Source organism: Heliconius melpomene, chromosome 17 (assembly GCF_056956725.1).
Source record: "Heliconius melpomene rosina isolate 202511_hmr_F chromosome 17, ASM5695672v1, whole genome shotgun sequence".
Classification (NCBI taxonomy): Eukaryota; Metazoa; Arthropoda; class Insecta; order Lepidoptera; family Nymphalidae; genus Heliconius; species Heliconius melpomene.
This window is the reverse complement of record NC_140405.1, coordinates 328,689-347,567: the sequence shown is the minus strand read 5'-3', so window position 1 is coordinate 347,567 and position 18,879 is coordinate 328,689. Positions and strand designations below refer to the sequence as shown.

At 37.8% G+C, this 18,879-nt stretch overlaps 2 protein-coding genes across 13 annotated transcripts in view; both read left to right on the top strand.

Moving 5' to 3' along the window:
• ATP8A (ATPase phospholipid transporting 8A1) overlaps positions 1-3,690 on the top strand; it is a 78,735-nt gene extending 75,045 nt beyond the window's left edge. For all 12 annotated transcript variants that reach the window (XR_014878897.1, XR_014878898.1, XR_014878899.1 and 9 more), the window contains one exon: positions 520-3,690. Coding sequence is in view for 6 of the 12 variants with exons in the window: in XM_085200145.1 (XP_085056271.1) it covers positions 520-616 (97 nt within the window). In the remaining 6 variants the exon portion in view is untranslated. The remainder of the gene's footprint in view (positions 1-519) is intronic.
• A 2,491-nt stretch (positions 3,691-6,181) lies between these two features.
• Positions 6,182-18,879, top strand: part of LOC146529764 (phosphatidylcholine:ceramide cholinephosphotransferase 2-like) — a 70,232-nt gene continuing 57,534 nt past the window's right edge. The window contains exon 1 of the mRNA XM_085200553.1: positions 6,182-6,540. Within this exon, the coding sequence (XP_085056679.1) occupies positions 6,447-6,540 (94 nt within the window). The 5' untranslated portion in view covers positions 6,182-6,446. The remainder of the gene's footprint in view (positions 6,541-18,879) is intronic.

Genomic DNA, 18,879 nt, shown 5'->3' with positions numbered 1-18,879 from the left:
ATGATATAACGGACATTGCTAATGTAAATCCGCCACCGCCTGCACGCAGCCTGCCTGCCGCCCCCCACTGACCACTAGAGTGACAGGTGACAAGTGACGTCATCACGGCTAAACAACGCTTCAGTAGTACACACGTGTGGTCGCACTGAGCCTATCAAATACATGTTAACTTTTGACTTATTTACAAATATCATATCTCAGGACTTATGGGTAGGTATCACATTATGTATCGTAGATCGTTGTTCTATTAAAACAATAATACAGATAATACATTATTGTCGTTGTTAACAGATACAGTATTTTTTTAACAATCATGAAAAGTAAGTCCATTGAAATAAAAGATGTTAGACTCATAGTAGTATTAATAATCACGTCCTTAATTGTCTTATACTAACATACTAGCATGCTTCACGCTAATGGCTGCGGGTTCGATTCTCGCTTTGCGGAATGCCTTAATTTCATTGTCAATCACATGATTTTGTAATTTTACCTACCTATAACATATATTTGTCTATACAGATGGTTTCGCGTTCTCTCAAGAAGAGGGCGCAAGCGTCTCGCAAGCGGACGTCATCCGCGCGTACGACACGAGCCAACCGCGGCGCTCCTGAGCTGACACTCGGAGCACACGCCTCTTCATCATATACTGAACCGATTAAACCTTTTGAAACGAATCAGCTTATCCCAGTCGAAATTAAACTGGTTCATCCCCCAGGGTCGCTTCAACCCACCTCGTATTACGCCAGCACTACAATTGACTACCGTACACTCGATATCGCTGTCAAGTTCATGACGTAACATCAGATAAACTAAATATATTTTCGTCACGTTTTAAAGGAATTTTAAATATACATTTTTAATAAGGCTTTAGCGCCTTCGAGGAACGAGCATGTGTAGGTACACGCGGTGTATGCAAACCTGAAGGATGACCGACTTGACCATGGACTCGAAATTCTTTTATCCTATAATCGTTATTTACAGAAAATATTGTTATTATTTATTATTATTATTATTTTCTTATAATTAAGACTGTTTCTCTTAAGGTACTCAAGATCTTTGTTAGGTTTGCTTATTCTTCGTATACGTTAAACGTTTAGAGGTTAGTATCCATGTATATCTAGTATTTGGAAATCGAGAGTACTGTGAAACCAGCTTCATTGTACAGAGTATTATTTAATTTACTGACTCAGTTTTATTGAGTTTTTAGTAATATTATATTAAAGATATTTTACGTTTTATTGTTTTTAATATTACTAAACAAATTCACTAGTACAATACGCATTATTGATTTAGTTATGATTGAGTAAAACATTTACTAGTGCTGTTATTTTTAAGTTATCAAATAAGCAAATAATTTGTTTAAATATTCTACAAATCCTGTTTTTTTCATAACTTATTATTACTTATATTTTCCACACAAGTCCCTACCTTTATGAAAATTTAAAAATCTATAAATTCTTACATAATTGCTTATCGCTTTATTTTCAACTAGATCTTTTACAATCATTCTAAATCTTTTTTAAATTTAACAAAATAATTTGACCAAACGCTATCAAGGTATAGATTTAACGATTATTAATAACTATTTTTACATCAAGAGTCGTATTATATAAATAATGCAACACGCTACAAATTGTATAAATGTGCTTGCCTTTATCAATCGAAAATTTTCATATACTTATATCTAATAGTTTCTCAGCTTTGCTAAATAAACGCTTAAAACTATTTTCTTATTATATTTATATATTTTTCTCTTTTATGACGTGCTCGAATAAGATTAGATTATTCTGTCATATTTTTTAGCCTATGGCTTCAATTTTTTGTCGTCTGTCTGTATGACATATTTTAAACAATTTCGCGCCAATTTAATAAGTGCGTGTGTTATTCGTGGATTCGGTAAGACCATTCTCTATGTTAAGCAGTGTAAATAATGTCAAACTTCATTGAGATTTAGTTCGGACCGTTCTATAAATAATATAAAATTGTAGTATTTAAATTATAGGCTGACTGAGAGTCGGTTGATTTTATTACTTTATTCCAAATACTATCGTAATTCATTTAAGAGTTAATTCAGATAAATTTAGTCTAATTAATTGAATGTTCTTTCTGAATAACATTGGATTTTCTTACATTTAATTGAGTTTAAGTGTTGAGAAAGTTGTTAATGAACATTGAATGGCTGAAAGAAAGTTAACCTTACATTTGAAAATATTTTATTTATTATAACCGTCACTCAGTCAGTATTTAAATATATTATCAAATGCTTTAACACAGATATTCGTAGAGCGCGACCTATTTTTTTATTATTTTATGTATTTGGAGGTTATATAGTATATACCCGGCTTAGCTTGATGTTAGAAGTCAATAGTTTAACGTATCTCGTATTATCAAAGGTCGATCTTAGATGTGCGTGAGCGTATTAATGAATAAACACACTTGTACTATTCAGACATCTCCAAATTAAATCTATAGTATTTTGTTTCATAAGTTATTAGTAGGATATAGAACCTCCATTTAAATATTTAAAGGTAGTACGGGAAGTCCTAATTTGCCTATCTAATATTTTAATTTTGCCGTCGAGAATCGAATACATTAGACAACTTGCTGTTATTAATATTAAATATATATTAAATCATTAGAGTTTTATATATTATACCTTAGGAGAAGCATCATTGGGCAAAATCAAGTAAAAATGTATAAAAAATAACTAAATCAAAGATTATTGTAGAGCCAAGCATGATATAAATATATAAAAAAATATTTTGACAATTTTATAGAGTTTTTAACTCACAAGGTACATGGATGATATTTTAAATTTTGAAATCTAATCTCACGAAACTGAACGAAAATAAAAAAAATCGTGATTTATTAATATTATTATACTATTGTACTTAAAATTTAAAAGACGATTTTATTAATTGTTACCATTGCGTCGTGTAAACCGTGTAACGGCTTTAAATTTTAAATGATAACACACACACACACACACACGTGTAGTCATCGTGTATTCAATTAGAATGTTTGAAAGAAACAAAGTATATAACACATGTAGGCTACCTCGTGAGCAAGCGACGGGCTCGCGTCATAGCTAACATTGTCCCAACTTCTTAATAGCTTTACTAACCATTTCACCCAAGCTCTTACTAATTTACTAAAACTGACCCTTTTTGAACCACTCTATACATTTAAAATGTATTTGCAACGATTTTCACCATATACATGTTGGTTCTAAATTGCGTCATCTACTGAATTATTGTGATATATGTATAACTGGCAAGTTTTCAGAGTCTTTACAACGTCGACCGGAGGTTTTTTGTAAGATGTGTTAATATTTATCGCATATACATACCTCTTAACAGTTTATTATTGTTAACTGTTAACTTACTCTAACCAGGCGGCGGAGCTTCGAATACCGTTCATTTATATGATACTCTAAATGTGACATTCTCTGAACAACAAACAAATAACTAGTTAACATCGTGGTCCTAACATTAATTAATATGAACCCGGGACCAACGGGCCGTCGACGCCGCATATACCTACGTACTTACTACTAATCTATCCGAGACTAGCGTTCCCTAAAATATCAGTGAGTATACTCGTATATACTCGAAACGTATTCTAAGCTCTGCCTTTAATGTAAGCAAATGTGGATGTAACAGAAATATATAATTTGTTCTCGTTCTTTAATTATTTGTCTTATTTATGAAGCACCTTTATTGCGTCCGTAACCTTGTTTTGTATAGTTTGTTTTTAACTTCACGCTGTATCCCGCATGCAGCAAAGCACTCTGGAGGCATTGCGTGTTGAGTTACGGAACTCTACAACGCGCTTTGTCTCGACACCAGAAGGGAAAAAGTGGAAAAAAATTGACTTCCTCAAATAGGAATTGAACCCACAACCCGTCGTTTTGACAGTCAAGATTTTCATGTATAGACTGTTCAAATATGAATAAGGATGGGTCAAATTGGCAAAAAAATATTTAAAAATATCCCTACTTCGTCTTCGACGTATTTTAACTGAATAATTGTTTCTAATTTTTAACGACTAAATTGCAGATTTAATATATTTTTAGGGTTGTTGCTCTTGTGTTAACTCTTATTGCAGCATTTTGTAGTCCATAAAAACACTTTTTCTCTGGACTGGAACGCATGGAGTTGTGAAGTTCAAGTTATCACCAATATTTATACAAAATAAGTATACTCAGAACTGCTATCGATTGCAGAGAAAAATCAAACTATTAAATCAAGGAAATAAAAGATAAGGCCGCTTACGCCGTACTTTTTAATAAGATAATTAAATAGATAGATATATTTGGTTAAAAGTGGAAACTTACATTACAAATAATGGGCATCATTCGAAAATAGATAATGCTTATAGTAATCTCACCTGTAACTGGCAAGCCCCAATGAGCTCCAGCCCCAATTCAGATAATAAGAATACTTATATTCATACTTCTTACATCATTTACTACAATAAAAGAAGTATAAAGTACCTAAGGTACTTTGAGTACTTTTTTACCATGCCAACTTTTTTAAATTATTTTATGAATTTCTTAGATACTTATCTCTTAACCAGTAAGGTTACGAAACTGTTGGAAGCTGACCTCTCAGGTTTGCAGGTCACGTGACATCTCATAAGTACAAAATGAGTAAAATTAAAGCTATCAATTTTATAAGTTAAGTAGTCTCGCTCGTACTTTCCGTCGACTCGGAGTTCGATTCTGATTTGATCTAAGATCACGATACAAAACAATAACTGCTCTTTAAAGACTCGAGCGGCAACGTCCTTGATGTACAGGAGTACGTTTCCATCCTCGCACATCCGTGGTTGTAAAATTAATTAGTGTAATTGGTGCACCGCTAATTGAGCCCAGCACTCACACACCACAGCAAACGTATGGCGTCAGCACTTGTATAAACAGTACGTACCTACAAGTAAGTATGGGTTAATTTGAGCTGAATTGATTTAAATTGTTTGGTGAGTTGTATTCTTGGTACCTATACCTACCTACCTAAATGACACATGACAGGTTAAGTTTGTAAAATATTTTAGAATAAGCGTTCTTTAGTGAGGAGTAAGATACTACTCTACTCTACCCTAGGCTCCCCCAAGTTCCCTCTGCCTCTGGCTCTGCCTGCGCTGCTGACCTGCTGACCGTGTCGCTCAGCGGATATAACTACAAAATAACCATTGTTTGTTCGGAGCGCATCTAATTTCGCATTTGGATGCACTCGCTTGATTTGAAACTTTAATACTTTAATACTTCACGCTATATCGCGGGATATAGCACAGAAACTGGGGAACCTAGTGTTAAGACACTTCCGTTACCCACCTTCCGCCGGATTCTGGAGGCATTCACTGTTGACGACTTTTGAGGAATTAAATATTTAGTATTTTCATTTTTCTTTTACGAGAGCAAGGAAAATGAAAGTATTAAATATTTAATTTCCTAGCGCGGGAATCGAATCTACATCCTATCGCTTACAGTGTCACGCTCACGTCTGGTTTCAATAATTATAGTAATGTTATACTACGAGTATATTACAGGAGCGACGCTATTGTTAGTTTGTATGTTATTTGAAGAAATACAAATTTCCATTTTCAGTTGCTAAGCCATTTCAGCGCGAGATATTATGTTTCAAATGAAATACACGATTGAATTGAATTTGAACCAACCAGGTCAATACCAAGTAGGTAAAGTAGCCTCAAAGAGTCTATTTTTAATGTCATTCCTTATTTTGTATATATGTTTATAACTTGTGTATAGAAAACCTCACTATCGAACTCAGACTGACGTTATTAATTAAAAAAATATTTATTTTATTAATAACATAACCAGTAATAAACATTTCCCTGTATGAACTGAAATTCGACCACGTAACATCATTATTTTATGAAATCCAAACTGAGCCACATCGAACGATAATGATATACTTACTACATAACATATTAATTAATTATTATTATTTAATTCCACTTACTTCTACGTTCACTACATATAAGTTCCTAAGCGAATGACTAACATCATTGCAGATTCCAAAGCGATCTAGAACATACTATATACTACAAAACCTGCGACACGTGACGACGTTGACGAGCTATGAGAGGCTGTATTACACGTACGTTATCACGTTATCACGTCGTCACGTCGGACTGAGGGAGTGACGGCACGCGCTTGGAGAGCTCAGTCCCTCGCTGTGCCTTCGCCGCGATGCGCGTGCCTTACCCTAGCTCATTCTACCGTTTACTTCGCAAGCTTCGGTTCAAACTTGTGGAATGTAAACACTTGTGTTCATACGTTTTTATATACTGGTTTACAATATAACTTTTACTATATCTCGGTTAAACTTAAGTGGGTCAGTTGAATATGAGTGTTTAGTTATTTGGTGTGTGTTGCAAGTGTGCTCGTCCACTGGGATTGAGGTGAGGAGCTGAGGAAAGCGATGGCGCGGTCGCCCAGGAGGATATCCGCACACCGCAGGAGTCGAAGCCGCTCCAGGGAAATAACCAGACTGCGGACGCAACTGAATAACAAAGGTATGTACGTATGTACGTTTGTAGGAATAACGAAACTAACTAACTAACTACGAAAATTTATATAAGAACCTTTAGTCAAACGATAAAATCAACGCTCTTAGCAATTTTACACTCGTAAAATGAATAAAGTATTTGTTTTTTTTTATATTTATGTATTTCGCGTATTTTTCGATATGTCCATACATATCGAAAAATACTTACTTTGGAACTTTGTCTCTCCATAGAGACAAAGTTTTTTATATTTTAACTAAAGATCTAAAAGAAAAATGAAGATAGGAAGAAAAAACAGTACATTATAGCCGTATTATTTACTTAAGAAATATAATAAAGGTAATATAGAGTGATATCAATTCACAGTTCACACACATTGGTCACGTCACACGTGTCACGCGGAAATGGAGTGTCACGCTCGCAGCGCGCCAGAGACTACACATTGTTTGTAAACAAGACTTGAATAACAACGACACCGCGCTCTTATATTAGAATCTATTCCGATAGATATACATTATAATACAAATTATTTATAGTTTTATTGTAAAGTAGATATTATTCATATATTTGAACCAGTGCCCTGTAGAATACAAACGCTCTAACCAATTGAACTATATAATACTTAAAATATCAGTTATTAGAACGACTTTTAGTTTTACATTAGTACTAGTTTTACGTGCGGTTTCGCCTGCACGGTCAAATGGAACAGCCTAAGGATGTCCGAGGTGACTCTGACCACAAGTTCATTATGAGGACGATAAACATAATGTGATCTTCGATAAATTGAGGACAAAACAAAATTTTCTAATTCGAACCATTAGTTTCTGAGATCAGCTTTATATAATTTAGAAACGTCGCTGTAACGGAATGCTAATGACAGAATATTATCTAACAGGCGCGTCGATCGTTACAAATATTAACATGCATGTCTCTGGGGACGTACTTGCAGGGGATGTATACCTACCTACATAATTGACAGGTATTTCATGAAATCAGGTTTTTGTTTTAAATCAATGTAATAAATTTCTACCTTTCTGGGCTTATACAAGACTCATTTAAGTGTACTACTACACACACACACACTCGTTTGAGTAGGGTGTGAATAGTACTAACTATATAATAAATAAATAAACCTATACAAAGATAGATACATATATACCTAAATACATACAAACATACATATAAATACATACATACTTACATACATTGATACATATACACTTTATAAATTATGTTAACATATGGATACATACTAACAGTATAGAAATCAGGAAAAAGAAAATAATACACTAATTAAAAAAATATATATATATTAAATAAGTGCATACGGTTAATAAGGTTTAAAGTTTAAAGTGTTTTTTTAAAGGTAAGGAACGTTTTTGAATTCCTAACAATCAAGGGGAGGGCGGTCCATGACCGACACAGTTATTTCTTATCATTTTTCATTTAAACGTTAAATGGCAAAAATTATATATTACGTTACAGCATTATACTGAAGCCACCGCATCGTTAAATATGTCTCAATTATAATAAAATAATATTATCTATTAAAGGATACTCTACTTAACTAGTCTATTTAAATGAATATAAAGAAGATACCCAAAAAAGCCACGGAGAACGTAGTAATTAAGCTCTCCTACTTACTATATGCGTCATATAGCGTGCTCTTTCTTTAATATTTACAAAAGATATTTTGGATATGTTAAGACTACATTAGTTTATAAAGCAATCAACGTAAAACGCTAACTTGTATATAAATAATAAGATTTAAAATGAATTACTTTAAATCTCTTATCTTTTATGTTCATAATGAAGTTTATAGTACAATGTCAGATAGCAGGTTGATATGCTGTGTGTAAATGGCAACTCATTGGACAAATCTGCATCCTTGTACCCCATTGGTTGAGTACCCCAACCTTGACCTCGTGGAGCGTGCTCCGACGTGTAGGAGCGACCACAGTAGGTGCAGCCGCGTGCGATACACTATACATCTAATAATGTTTCAAGCTTTTTTATTCATTATATATTACTTATCGTTAAAAAGAATGAGCGTATCTAGAAGAATTTGAACCCACATTTCCTTACAAACGGCAGGCTAAGAGATAAAGCAGTGACACAACACTCCGTCCTCTGTTTATCTGGCTATATATTATTGTACCAAATGAATTCAAATTCAAATTTTCAAATTGAAAATATTCTTTATTTAAATAAGACTATTGTAGTAGTGAGACATAGTGAGGTTATATGCAGCCGCTAATATAGATACGAGTGCTGCGCGAAGTGCAGTCAACTACTTGCGGGTCGTATCTTATCAGTTATCAGTTACCTTGCAATGCTCACTTATATAAGTCTATTTAACTAGTTCTATTACATCTTATTTTTGTCTCACGCTGTACTCCGGCAGTGGGTTACCCCCGCAACCTCGAACTGTAGAGACATTGCGTGTTGAGGGACCACATTGTGCGTAATAATACCTAAAGCGCTGATGAAGCAGTTCGTAATTCCTGAAATACCTTTAAAAATGTAATACCTATGTATATGACAATAAATCATACAAGTCTCGTCTAATTCGATTTGACAATAATTCGTTCATTTGCCATTTCCAATTTGCTTGTGTAACTTTATAAATATAGAGTTTGTTTAAAGAATCGAGTTTTAACATTAGAGGTGCAAATAATACTCAAAGATTATTTCTACTATTACTTACGACGAAACAATATTTCAACAATTTTTTGCTTCGGGTAGGCTGAGACTAGGAGTTCAACAGTGGGCTTTATGTTCATACTGCCTGGAGCCTGCACCAGCCGCTTCTTTATTAGCCAGAAGCTCTGCGCTCAACGGAACGATCACTCGACTCGACGTCCGCGTCCAGGGCCCCGCCACCACAGCTATGTCATTAGTCATCAGTGACGGCGCTGCTTTAACCTATTTTAAACAATTTGCGAAATTTGCAAAGTTAATGTAGTGACAATAATATAGTGTTCGGTTTCTATTTATTTTAGAGTCATAGACGACGGAACTTAACGCCGCACTTTACAAATAAATTGTTTATGCTCATTATTATTAACTTGAAATGTAATTTTCCCACATGAGTATAATTGTAATATACCGACGTGTATGAAACGTGACAGAAGACTACGACGTCACGGTAACGTGACGGTACCGAGCGCTACACGCCATTACTGCAATATCAGGACAGGGTCGAAGAGAGCATCTGGCATGGAGTATCCGTCCAGTGTGTTTGTAAACCACGACCACTTAACTGGTTCAATGTGAACACTTTTCACGGTTCATGTGCCAAGGTGACTGATATTACAAATTAAATCGAATAATCCAATATCGAAATCGAATCCAAAATAATTAATCGAATATCGAATCGATAATATTTAATTGAGAACCTCCTCCTCCTCCTTGTTTTGAAAGTTATTTTAAGTTATTATATGTATAAGTATAGATATGAATTGCTATATATTTGCAGGCAAACTCATGCCTTGAATTTATTCAAAAGCCGGTATCTTTGTTAATGAACCAATTTTAATAAAACAAATTTTAGATGTTAAGTTGAGTTAAAACAAAGCAATTGGTTAAAGTTTTAAGTAAGTAAATCGTACTTTCGAAGATTAGCGTGACCAAACATACATACATACAGACAGACAGACAGACGGACGGACAGACTCTATCCATTTCAGTCAAAAATACTAAATGTACAGACAAAATTTTGGAACGCCATTATAAAAAAAAAAGAACAGAACAGACAAAATATTTTTACTGTTTTATTATATTATACATACAGAGATTGTTTTATAGTAGAAGTAAGTAAACTTCTGGAGATTAGACAAAGCGTAGAGGCGCGTAAGGAATATCGGAGAATGACTCGATTAACATTTATTTTTTAGGATGTGATGTGACAAATTATGAAAAATAAAATAAATATAGATTGAACATAATCCGACTTTCCATATGGTTCTTTTGGCGTAATTGCATAATTGCACATTTAAACATGAATTACAACATTACACGACATAGAGCGTGTTTTGGGAGAGAGAGAGAGAGAGAGAGAGAGAGAGAGTGTGTAGAGTATGTCTAAATGATCCCTAGAAAATCTCATTTTACGCTTTTTAAAGTGTTTCTTTAGCCTTTACATGTTTGTTTATACTCAATATCGTGTAAACAGTAAGGTAACTGGTAAAGAAGGAGCGAAGGTCGACGTATATCGGGACGCGGGCGGGCCGAGTGACCTTGTTTAATAACCGCAAGGCTGACGTAAGCAGGATCAGTTCTACTAGCCTAGTGGTAGCTCCGCGGGGTAAATAACAATTTTTTAACTTTATTTATTTCAAACGTTTAAGACTGTTAAATTCCAAATAAGTTGTCGATAAATTTATTTGTGTGTAATTTATAAAAAGCTATCGCGATATAAGCGACCCGGAAAGCCGGTGGCAGCTTGGTGTTGGTGGTAGGTGAACGAATCGAATCGTGTCAATATAAGTTAAAACCATGGTAACCGCACGCAGGCGAGCGGCGCCACGGGCTTTCTGTTACTAATATTTATTTAATATAATAATATACGAAACTTGCAATAATAGTAATAAATATTGTTATTTCACGTTTAATTACGCTTTACTGTTCAAATTTCAAACAAACATTACACTATTACGATTCACAGTTACTGACAATATTTTGGGAAAACATTTCAAAATATCAATATTTTTATTTTCATAAGCTCGATTTCTGTACGTTCTAAGATGCTTTTTATCAACAAAATAATTGTAATCTTTCATCACATGCAAGAGCTCCAAAAACACGTATTTCAACACGCGTACACTGTAGCTACACTGTACTTACACTGTACGTGTACACAAAACGAAGAGAAACGCCTTGGATTGGTTTATTTGATCGCGAATACACTACATTGATTTCAAATGTAAAAATACCCGGGGTTCTAAGGCACCCGCAGCCTCGATGACTTGCAAGAGAATCACCAAGACCCTCCTACAGTAGCTCCTCTAAGGTCCCCTACCTTAGATTTGAAGATACGCATACCGCCTTCTTCTACCCCCTGGCGGCCCCACGGCGGCGGAACGAGTCTGCATTCGCGCTGGACTCCCGTACCCGCGCCGCTATCTCCTTCAGTGCGATGACTGATTCGCAGAAGGAGACCATAGCAGACCAGTTCCTCTCACAGTCCAGCATAGCCCCCACCACACAGGGTAGTGAGAGGTCCCTAACCACCAGCCATCAATGCGTGGCGTTGAGGGGACCAAACGGGGCATCACACAAAATACAAATGTATGAAGCAATACGTATGGTGTTACTTAGTGCCCTTTTACATATTATATTTACTATATCTTTCATGAGTCTCATGTCAAAATACTTTTTCTTAAACGAGTAAGGATCTATAAAATGAAATTGGACACGCCACTTGCTGTAACGTCAGAGCGATCCTATTCCGTTAGCCGCGTACAGGCTTGCTTGCTTACAGACGACTGACGAGACGAGTTGACGTAAGAGGCGGATGTCGGAGAAACTCAACTTCCAGTTTGTAAGGAGAGTCCTCTTTTTATGATCCGCGTGTTCGACATACCGACGGAGTTACTTAGTGAACAAATGTTAAAATTCTTTTATTTTCTAATGAAATATTTTATTTTAATATCGTTTTTGAATTAATACTTTTATAGCTTCATGGTATACCTCGATTTAAATTATGATATTTAGGAATGAATTATGAATTATGAATAGGAATTTTCTTATCCTTTAATTGTTCAGTGAAAACCCAAGATACGGTACAGTGCGTTCGTATTAAAGGCATCTGCATCTGCACCGTGAGTCACAATTATTATTAATTTGCCATTGAACATATAAATGTAGGCAGAGAACCCAGTATCAGGACACTTCCGTTCCCTAGTTTCAAATGCGGAACTGTAAAAATAAATATTAATTTACTAAAATAAAATCTAAGAAACTCATTCAAATGATTGCTTTAATCAATTAGGGAAAATTCTGCAACAATTAATTCAAGGTCATCAATCAGTACATCCAGTTCAGAACAAAACAAACAACTTATATAGTATATAATATATAGGTGACGGGCGGGCGCGGCGCGGTCAGCGGCGCACCCTCGCGCTAATAGAGGCGCTTCCGCAGTTCCGCTCATCCACGACGGGTTATGTTGATATTACCAACATTGCACTATTTATTTGTATAATTGCTACAAATTGAATTAAAGAGAATGAGTATGTTTATGTTTTCAGCAAATTTGATGATGATAGATCATATATATCGTAGAGAGGGGAAAGTCGTCATTTTTTTCTACATGTTAATCTACGATTAGAAAACTGTTATAACGTATATTAAAAAGAAGTATGTGGGCAACCCACATTATAAATTAAATTAAATATATACTTATATATACATATATAAATACACTACACAAAACACATAAAATATTAAATTATATAAATAATAATACGCGGATGCGCGAGCGCAGCGTCGCCCGGCAAGTCGCCGTGCCCGCCGCCCTCGCGCCCCTCACCTCAGCTGGCGCCTAGCGACACATTCGCTCCGGAGCAGACCACCAGTCACAACCTCACCGTCTGACGCGAAGCCTGTGTCGCTTAACCCTTTGCAACACGCTATTGCCACGTGTTAACCTATATGCTATATTTCTGTCTACGCTTATTCTTCCGCTATCTTAACTTATGTGCACAGTGCTCTTGACTTTCTCCTTCTATATAATTGTAATTCTGCGAATTCATTGTGAAGTGAAATATACGCTTATATACTATAGAGACTTATTCATTATCACACACGCACCCTTACAACTGGTGACCCCGATAAGAACACGAGAATGAGCACCGCTTCGGAAGAATATCAGGTGATGACGGAGGCATTTCGAGTTGGCGTTAAAATACCCCCAACCGCGGCAATGACCAGCTCGGGAGAAGAATCGGCCCTGGAAGTAATGGCCCGCCAAATTGTGGAACTAACGAATCAGGTCAGCTCCCTCACAACGGAAATAGACGAGTGTTACCGTTCCCGTTCCCACACGAAACAGAACTCGTACCAGCAGAGACAGCGAACACCATCTTCTCGATCTCATTCGAATTATAGAAAATTTTCGCAATGTTGGTACCATTTTAAATTTGGAAGGCAAGCGAAGAAATGCGTACGACCTTGCGACTTTAAGTCGGAACCACGCCCAAGGCAATCTGTAATGGCGGCCACAGATTGCCCTCCAACTACAAACGGTCGTCTCTTCGTGACAGATTGCAGGTCGAAAATTCAATTCTTGGTGGACACTGGAAGTGACTTATGCGTTTTCCCCCGATCTGCACTGCGTGATCGACGTGCGAAGACCAACTACCAATTGTGTGCGGCAAATGGTTCCACGATCGACACATATGGTTCCGTACAATTTAATATTAATTTAGGCTTACGTAGAGATTTTTGTTGGAAATTTATTGTAGCAGATGTAACTAGAGCTATTATTGGTGTAGATTTTTTATCCTATTTTAACTTGCTAGTAGATGTACGTAATAAACGCATAATAGATGGTACAACTAAATTGTCAACTGTAGCTTTTGTAGCAATAAATAATAATTCTATACCAAGTGTAAAGGTTGTGACTGGAGATTCGAAATATCATAAACTTCTTTCTGAATTTCAGAATCTTACAAAACCTTCAGGTACACCAGGCATACCCAAACATAACACGGTTCACCACATACGTACCACACCCGGCCCGCCCGTTTCCTGCGCACCTCGCCGACTAGCACCGGAGAAATTGCGAATAGCAAAAAGTGAGTTCGAGGCTATGTTGGCGAGTGGCACCGCGCGCCCCTCAGAGTCGCCATGGGCATCCCCGTTACATTTAGCGATCAAAAAGGACAACGGCTGGCGTCCTTGCGGTGACTACAGGTTACTCAACGCCAGGACACTCCCAGATAAGTACCCAATACGTCACATACATGACTTCTCTCATAGCTTATCTGGTTGTAAAGTCTTTTCCACAATCGATCTTGTGAAGGCCTACAACCAGATTCCAGTACATGAAGACGATATTATAAAGACGGCGATAACTACACCGTTTGGGTTATACGAATTTCCATTTATGACATTCGGGTTGCGCAATGCAGGTCAAACTTTCCAGAGGTTCGTAGATGAAATGACGAGAGGTCTAGACTTCTGTTTCCCATATATAGACGATTTTTTAATTTTTTCAAGGTCGGAGCAGGAGCACGAAGAGCACCTCCGCCAAATATTCTCCAGAATGCAAGACTATGGCATGCTGATAAATACATCAAAATGTAAATTCGGTATGTCAGAAGTTACATTCTTAGGATACCATATATCTCAGCATGGGACGAAGCCTCTGGAAAGTAAGGTGGAATCTATTAAAGAGTTCCCTCTTCCCAAAACAGCAAAGCAACTGAGGAGATTTTTAGGGATGATTAATTATTATAGGAGATTTATTCCCCATGCCGCCCAAATTCAATCTCCTTTGAACTCGTTGCTTACCGGATCAATAAAAGCCTCGCAACCAATTGTCATAGATGGAAGTGCATTAAAAGCATTCGAGGAATGCAAACTGAGTTTGTGCAAGGCTGCAATGTTAGCCCATCCAAATCCAACGGCCAAATTAGGACTCTTCACAGACGCTTCCGACGAAGCAATAGGTGGAGTCGTTCAACAGCTGAATGATGGACATTGGCAACCCCTTGCTTTCTTTTCCCGCAAGTTAAGTGCAGCGCAGAGAAAATATTCAGCATACGATCGCGAACTCCTCGCCATTTACGAAAATATAAAATATTTTCGCCACTGGTTCGAAACAACTTCTTTTACTATCTATACTGACCACAAACCACTCTGTTTCGCATTTCGAGAACGAAAAAGTAACTGCAGTCCCCGTCAGTATAGATATTTAGATTACATTTCTCAATTTTCTACAGATATACACCACGTATCCGGGAAGGACAACATCGTGGCAGATACCCTTTCTCGTGTAGATGAAGTTTTTGAACCAGTGGACTTGGAGGAAATGGCAAAATCACAGGAAGTAGATGCAGAACTCGCCCAGTACCTCACTGAGGAGTCTGCATTACGCCTAAAAAAGATGACTGTGCCCGGGAGTCGTATTTATTTGTACTGCGACGTAAGTACACCGACCCCCAGACCCTTTGTACCCAAAGGTTTACGCAAGAAAGTTTTTGACAGTCTGCACGGATTGAGTCATCCTGGAGCTAACGCAAGCGCTAAATTGATAGCACAACGCTATGTTTGGCCACAGGTAAGGAAAGACTGCCGCACATGGTCTAAGGCATGTTTAAGTTGTCAACGCTCAAAGGTAAACCGACATGTCCGATCTCCTTTAGGTACCCTCGATTTACCTTCAGAGCGATTTAAACATGTCCATTTAGACCTCGTCGGACCACTTCCACCTTCCCGCGAATACCGGTACTGTTTGACAGCAGTCGATCGCTTCACGCGATGGGCGGAAGCTGTCCCCCTTACCGACATAACTGCGGAATCTGTGGTCAAAGCATTTTTGCTGGGATGGGTCGCTCGCTTCGGTTGCCCTACAGACGTCGTAACCGACCGTGGCAAACAATTTGAAAGCGCCACTTTTCAGCAACTGTCAAAGACTCTGGGTTTTAAACATCGCAGAACAACTGCATACCACCCCCAGTGCAACGGCCTGGTCGAACGCTTCCATCGACAACTTAAATCGGCCATCATGTGTCACACTGGGAGCGGGTGGCATGAGGCACTGCCATTAGTTCTGCTCGGCATCCGAAGTTCTTTTAAAGAAGATCTTCAAACTTCGTCAGCCGAACTAGTATATGGGGAACCATTGCGGCTGCCCGGCGAATTTTTTGGCCACAAAGATAACAAATGCTCAACTGACCTTACTGATTTTTCAGTACGCATCAGAACATTTGCGAACAACTTGCAGCCTACACCCACATCAAACCACGCCGTAAAGAAAGTCTTCATTTACAAAGACCTTGGCACCTGCTCGCACGTTTTCTTGCGTGAAGACTCTCTAAGACTCGCACTTCAGCCTGCTTACACGGGCCCGCATGAAGTTATAGAGAGAGGGCCAAAAGTTTATAAAATCCGTGTCAAAGGTAAAGTCGTTACAGTATCGGTAGACAGGCTTAAACCAGCCTACATATTGAGCGACAGCACTTACGCTGACACCACTACAGCATCTAAAATTACTCCAAGTCCCGTACAGAAAACCACACGTTCTGGTCGTCAAGTGCGATTTACTGATTTCTATCGCCCGTAGACACGGCCTCTCGGAGGGGAGTGATGTGGGCAACCCACATTATAAATTAAATTAAATATATACTTATATATACATATATAAATACACTACACAAAACACATAAAATATTAAATTATATAAATAATAATACGCGGATGCGCGAGCGCAGCGTCGCCCGGCAAGTCGCCGTGCCCGCCGCCCTCGCGCCCCTCACCTCAGCTGGCGCCTAGCGACACATTCGCTCCGGAGCAGACCACCAGTCACAACCTCACCGTCTGACGCGAAGCCTGTGTCGCTTAACCCTTTGCAACACGCTATTGCCACGTGTTAACCTATATGCTATATTTCTGTCTACGCTTATTCTTCCGCTATCTTAACTTATGTGCACAGTGCTCTTGACTTTCTCCTTCTATATAATTGTAATTCTGCGAATTCATTGTGAAGTGAAATATACGCTTATATACTATAGAGACTTATTCATTATCACACACGCACCCTTACAAGTATATTAAGAAGTAAAATATGTTAGACAGAGCAAGAGAAAGCAATTTTAGATTTCGGTAATAGTGCCACTTGCCACTTATAAGATTACTTATTGAAACTAGTTACTGACATCGATGCATAGACATCCCTTACCGATTTACCACAAGAGTACTAGTCCAAGATCCCAGAGCCGCCAGACTTACGTCATTTTAGCAAAGCTGAAATTTTGAGGACTATTAGTGTAATATGTAGTTAAGACAGTCTGCCTACCCACTAACTAACTCCAAAGTGGGGACCTTTCAGAGGTAGCACAAAATGACGGTATATCTCTGTCTGGAAAGATCATCAGACTGCTCTGGGTGCTTATGAGGGGCCATGAAGTAGTCCGTAAGTATTATACAGGTGGGCCATCATTTTTGGCAAATAGCAACATTTGATTTCTCAAAAACCGTTAGAGGGAGAAGCGCGCGGGTGGCGGGGAATTGAGCGTCTCTTCTACGATGGAGCGCTTCATGGGACAGCAGCGTGCTTTTTGTGTGATACAAGTGAGTTGAATATGGATTACGCTGTGTGAGTGTCCAAGTGTTAATTTAATTAAAGCTTGGGTCACGAAATTCAAGCAAACAGGATCGACAACGAAAAAGGGCAAACAGGGCGGCCACGTTCAAGAAGAAGCGAAGGGAACATTCAAGAGTTTGAAATTTCCGTAAGGAACGATCCAGATTTATCTACGCGTAAGCGTTCGGTGGCTCTGGATCGTGTCCTCAAACTACACCTATATAAGCTTCAAATTGTGCAACAGATGAAGCATTACATTCAACGTAACTTACGTTGGCTGACACTACGTTGGAGCGATTCTCTAGCCTTGAGAGTGTACTGTTTATGGACGAGGCCCATTTCCACATCAATGGACACGTAAATAAGCACAGTTGTCGATATTGGAGCACGGAAAACCCTCGCCTTAAACACCGAAAGCCCCTTCAATCACCTAAAACGACAGTATGGGCTGCCATATCAGCAAAGGGCATAATCGGTCCGTATTTGAACGGAAAATCGTCAAGGAAATAATGTAACTGTAAACTCAGCGGAATACGTGAAGATATTGCGATTGCGAGTTTTTGACACCACAGTTACATAAATTTGAAGGATATGTTTCCGGATATATTTCCAGCAGGACTTGGATGCAACAAGATGGAGCAACATGCCATACGTCAAATGTGACTTTACCGGTGGTCAAAGAAATGTTTCCTAACAAATTGATTTCTAGCAGAGGTGATATTCCATGGCCTCCAAGAAGCCCAGACTTTACACCTTGTGATTTTTTCTTGTGGGGATATCTGAAGAGTCGAATGTACCTTAATAAACCAACGACCATATCCCAATTAAAAGAAAACATCCGCGAGGAGACAGCCGCGATTCCTCGCAGCATGTGTCAACGAGTTTTCCAAAGTTTACGTAGTCGATTGCAGGAGTGCCAGCGACTAGACGGACACATATCGACGATGTCATTTTTAAGAAACAAATTGCAATAAATGTTTATTACGTCTTTATACTGTCTGTCTGTATGTATGATCACGCTGATCTCTGAAAGTACT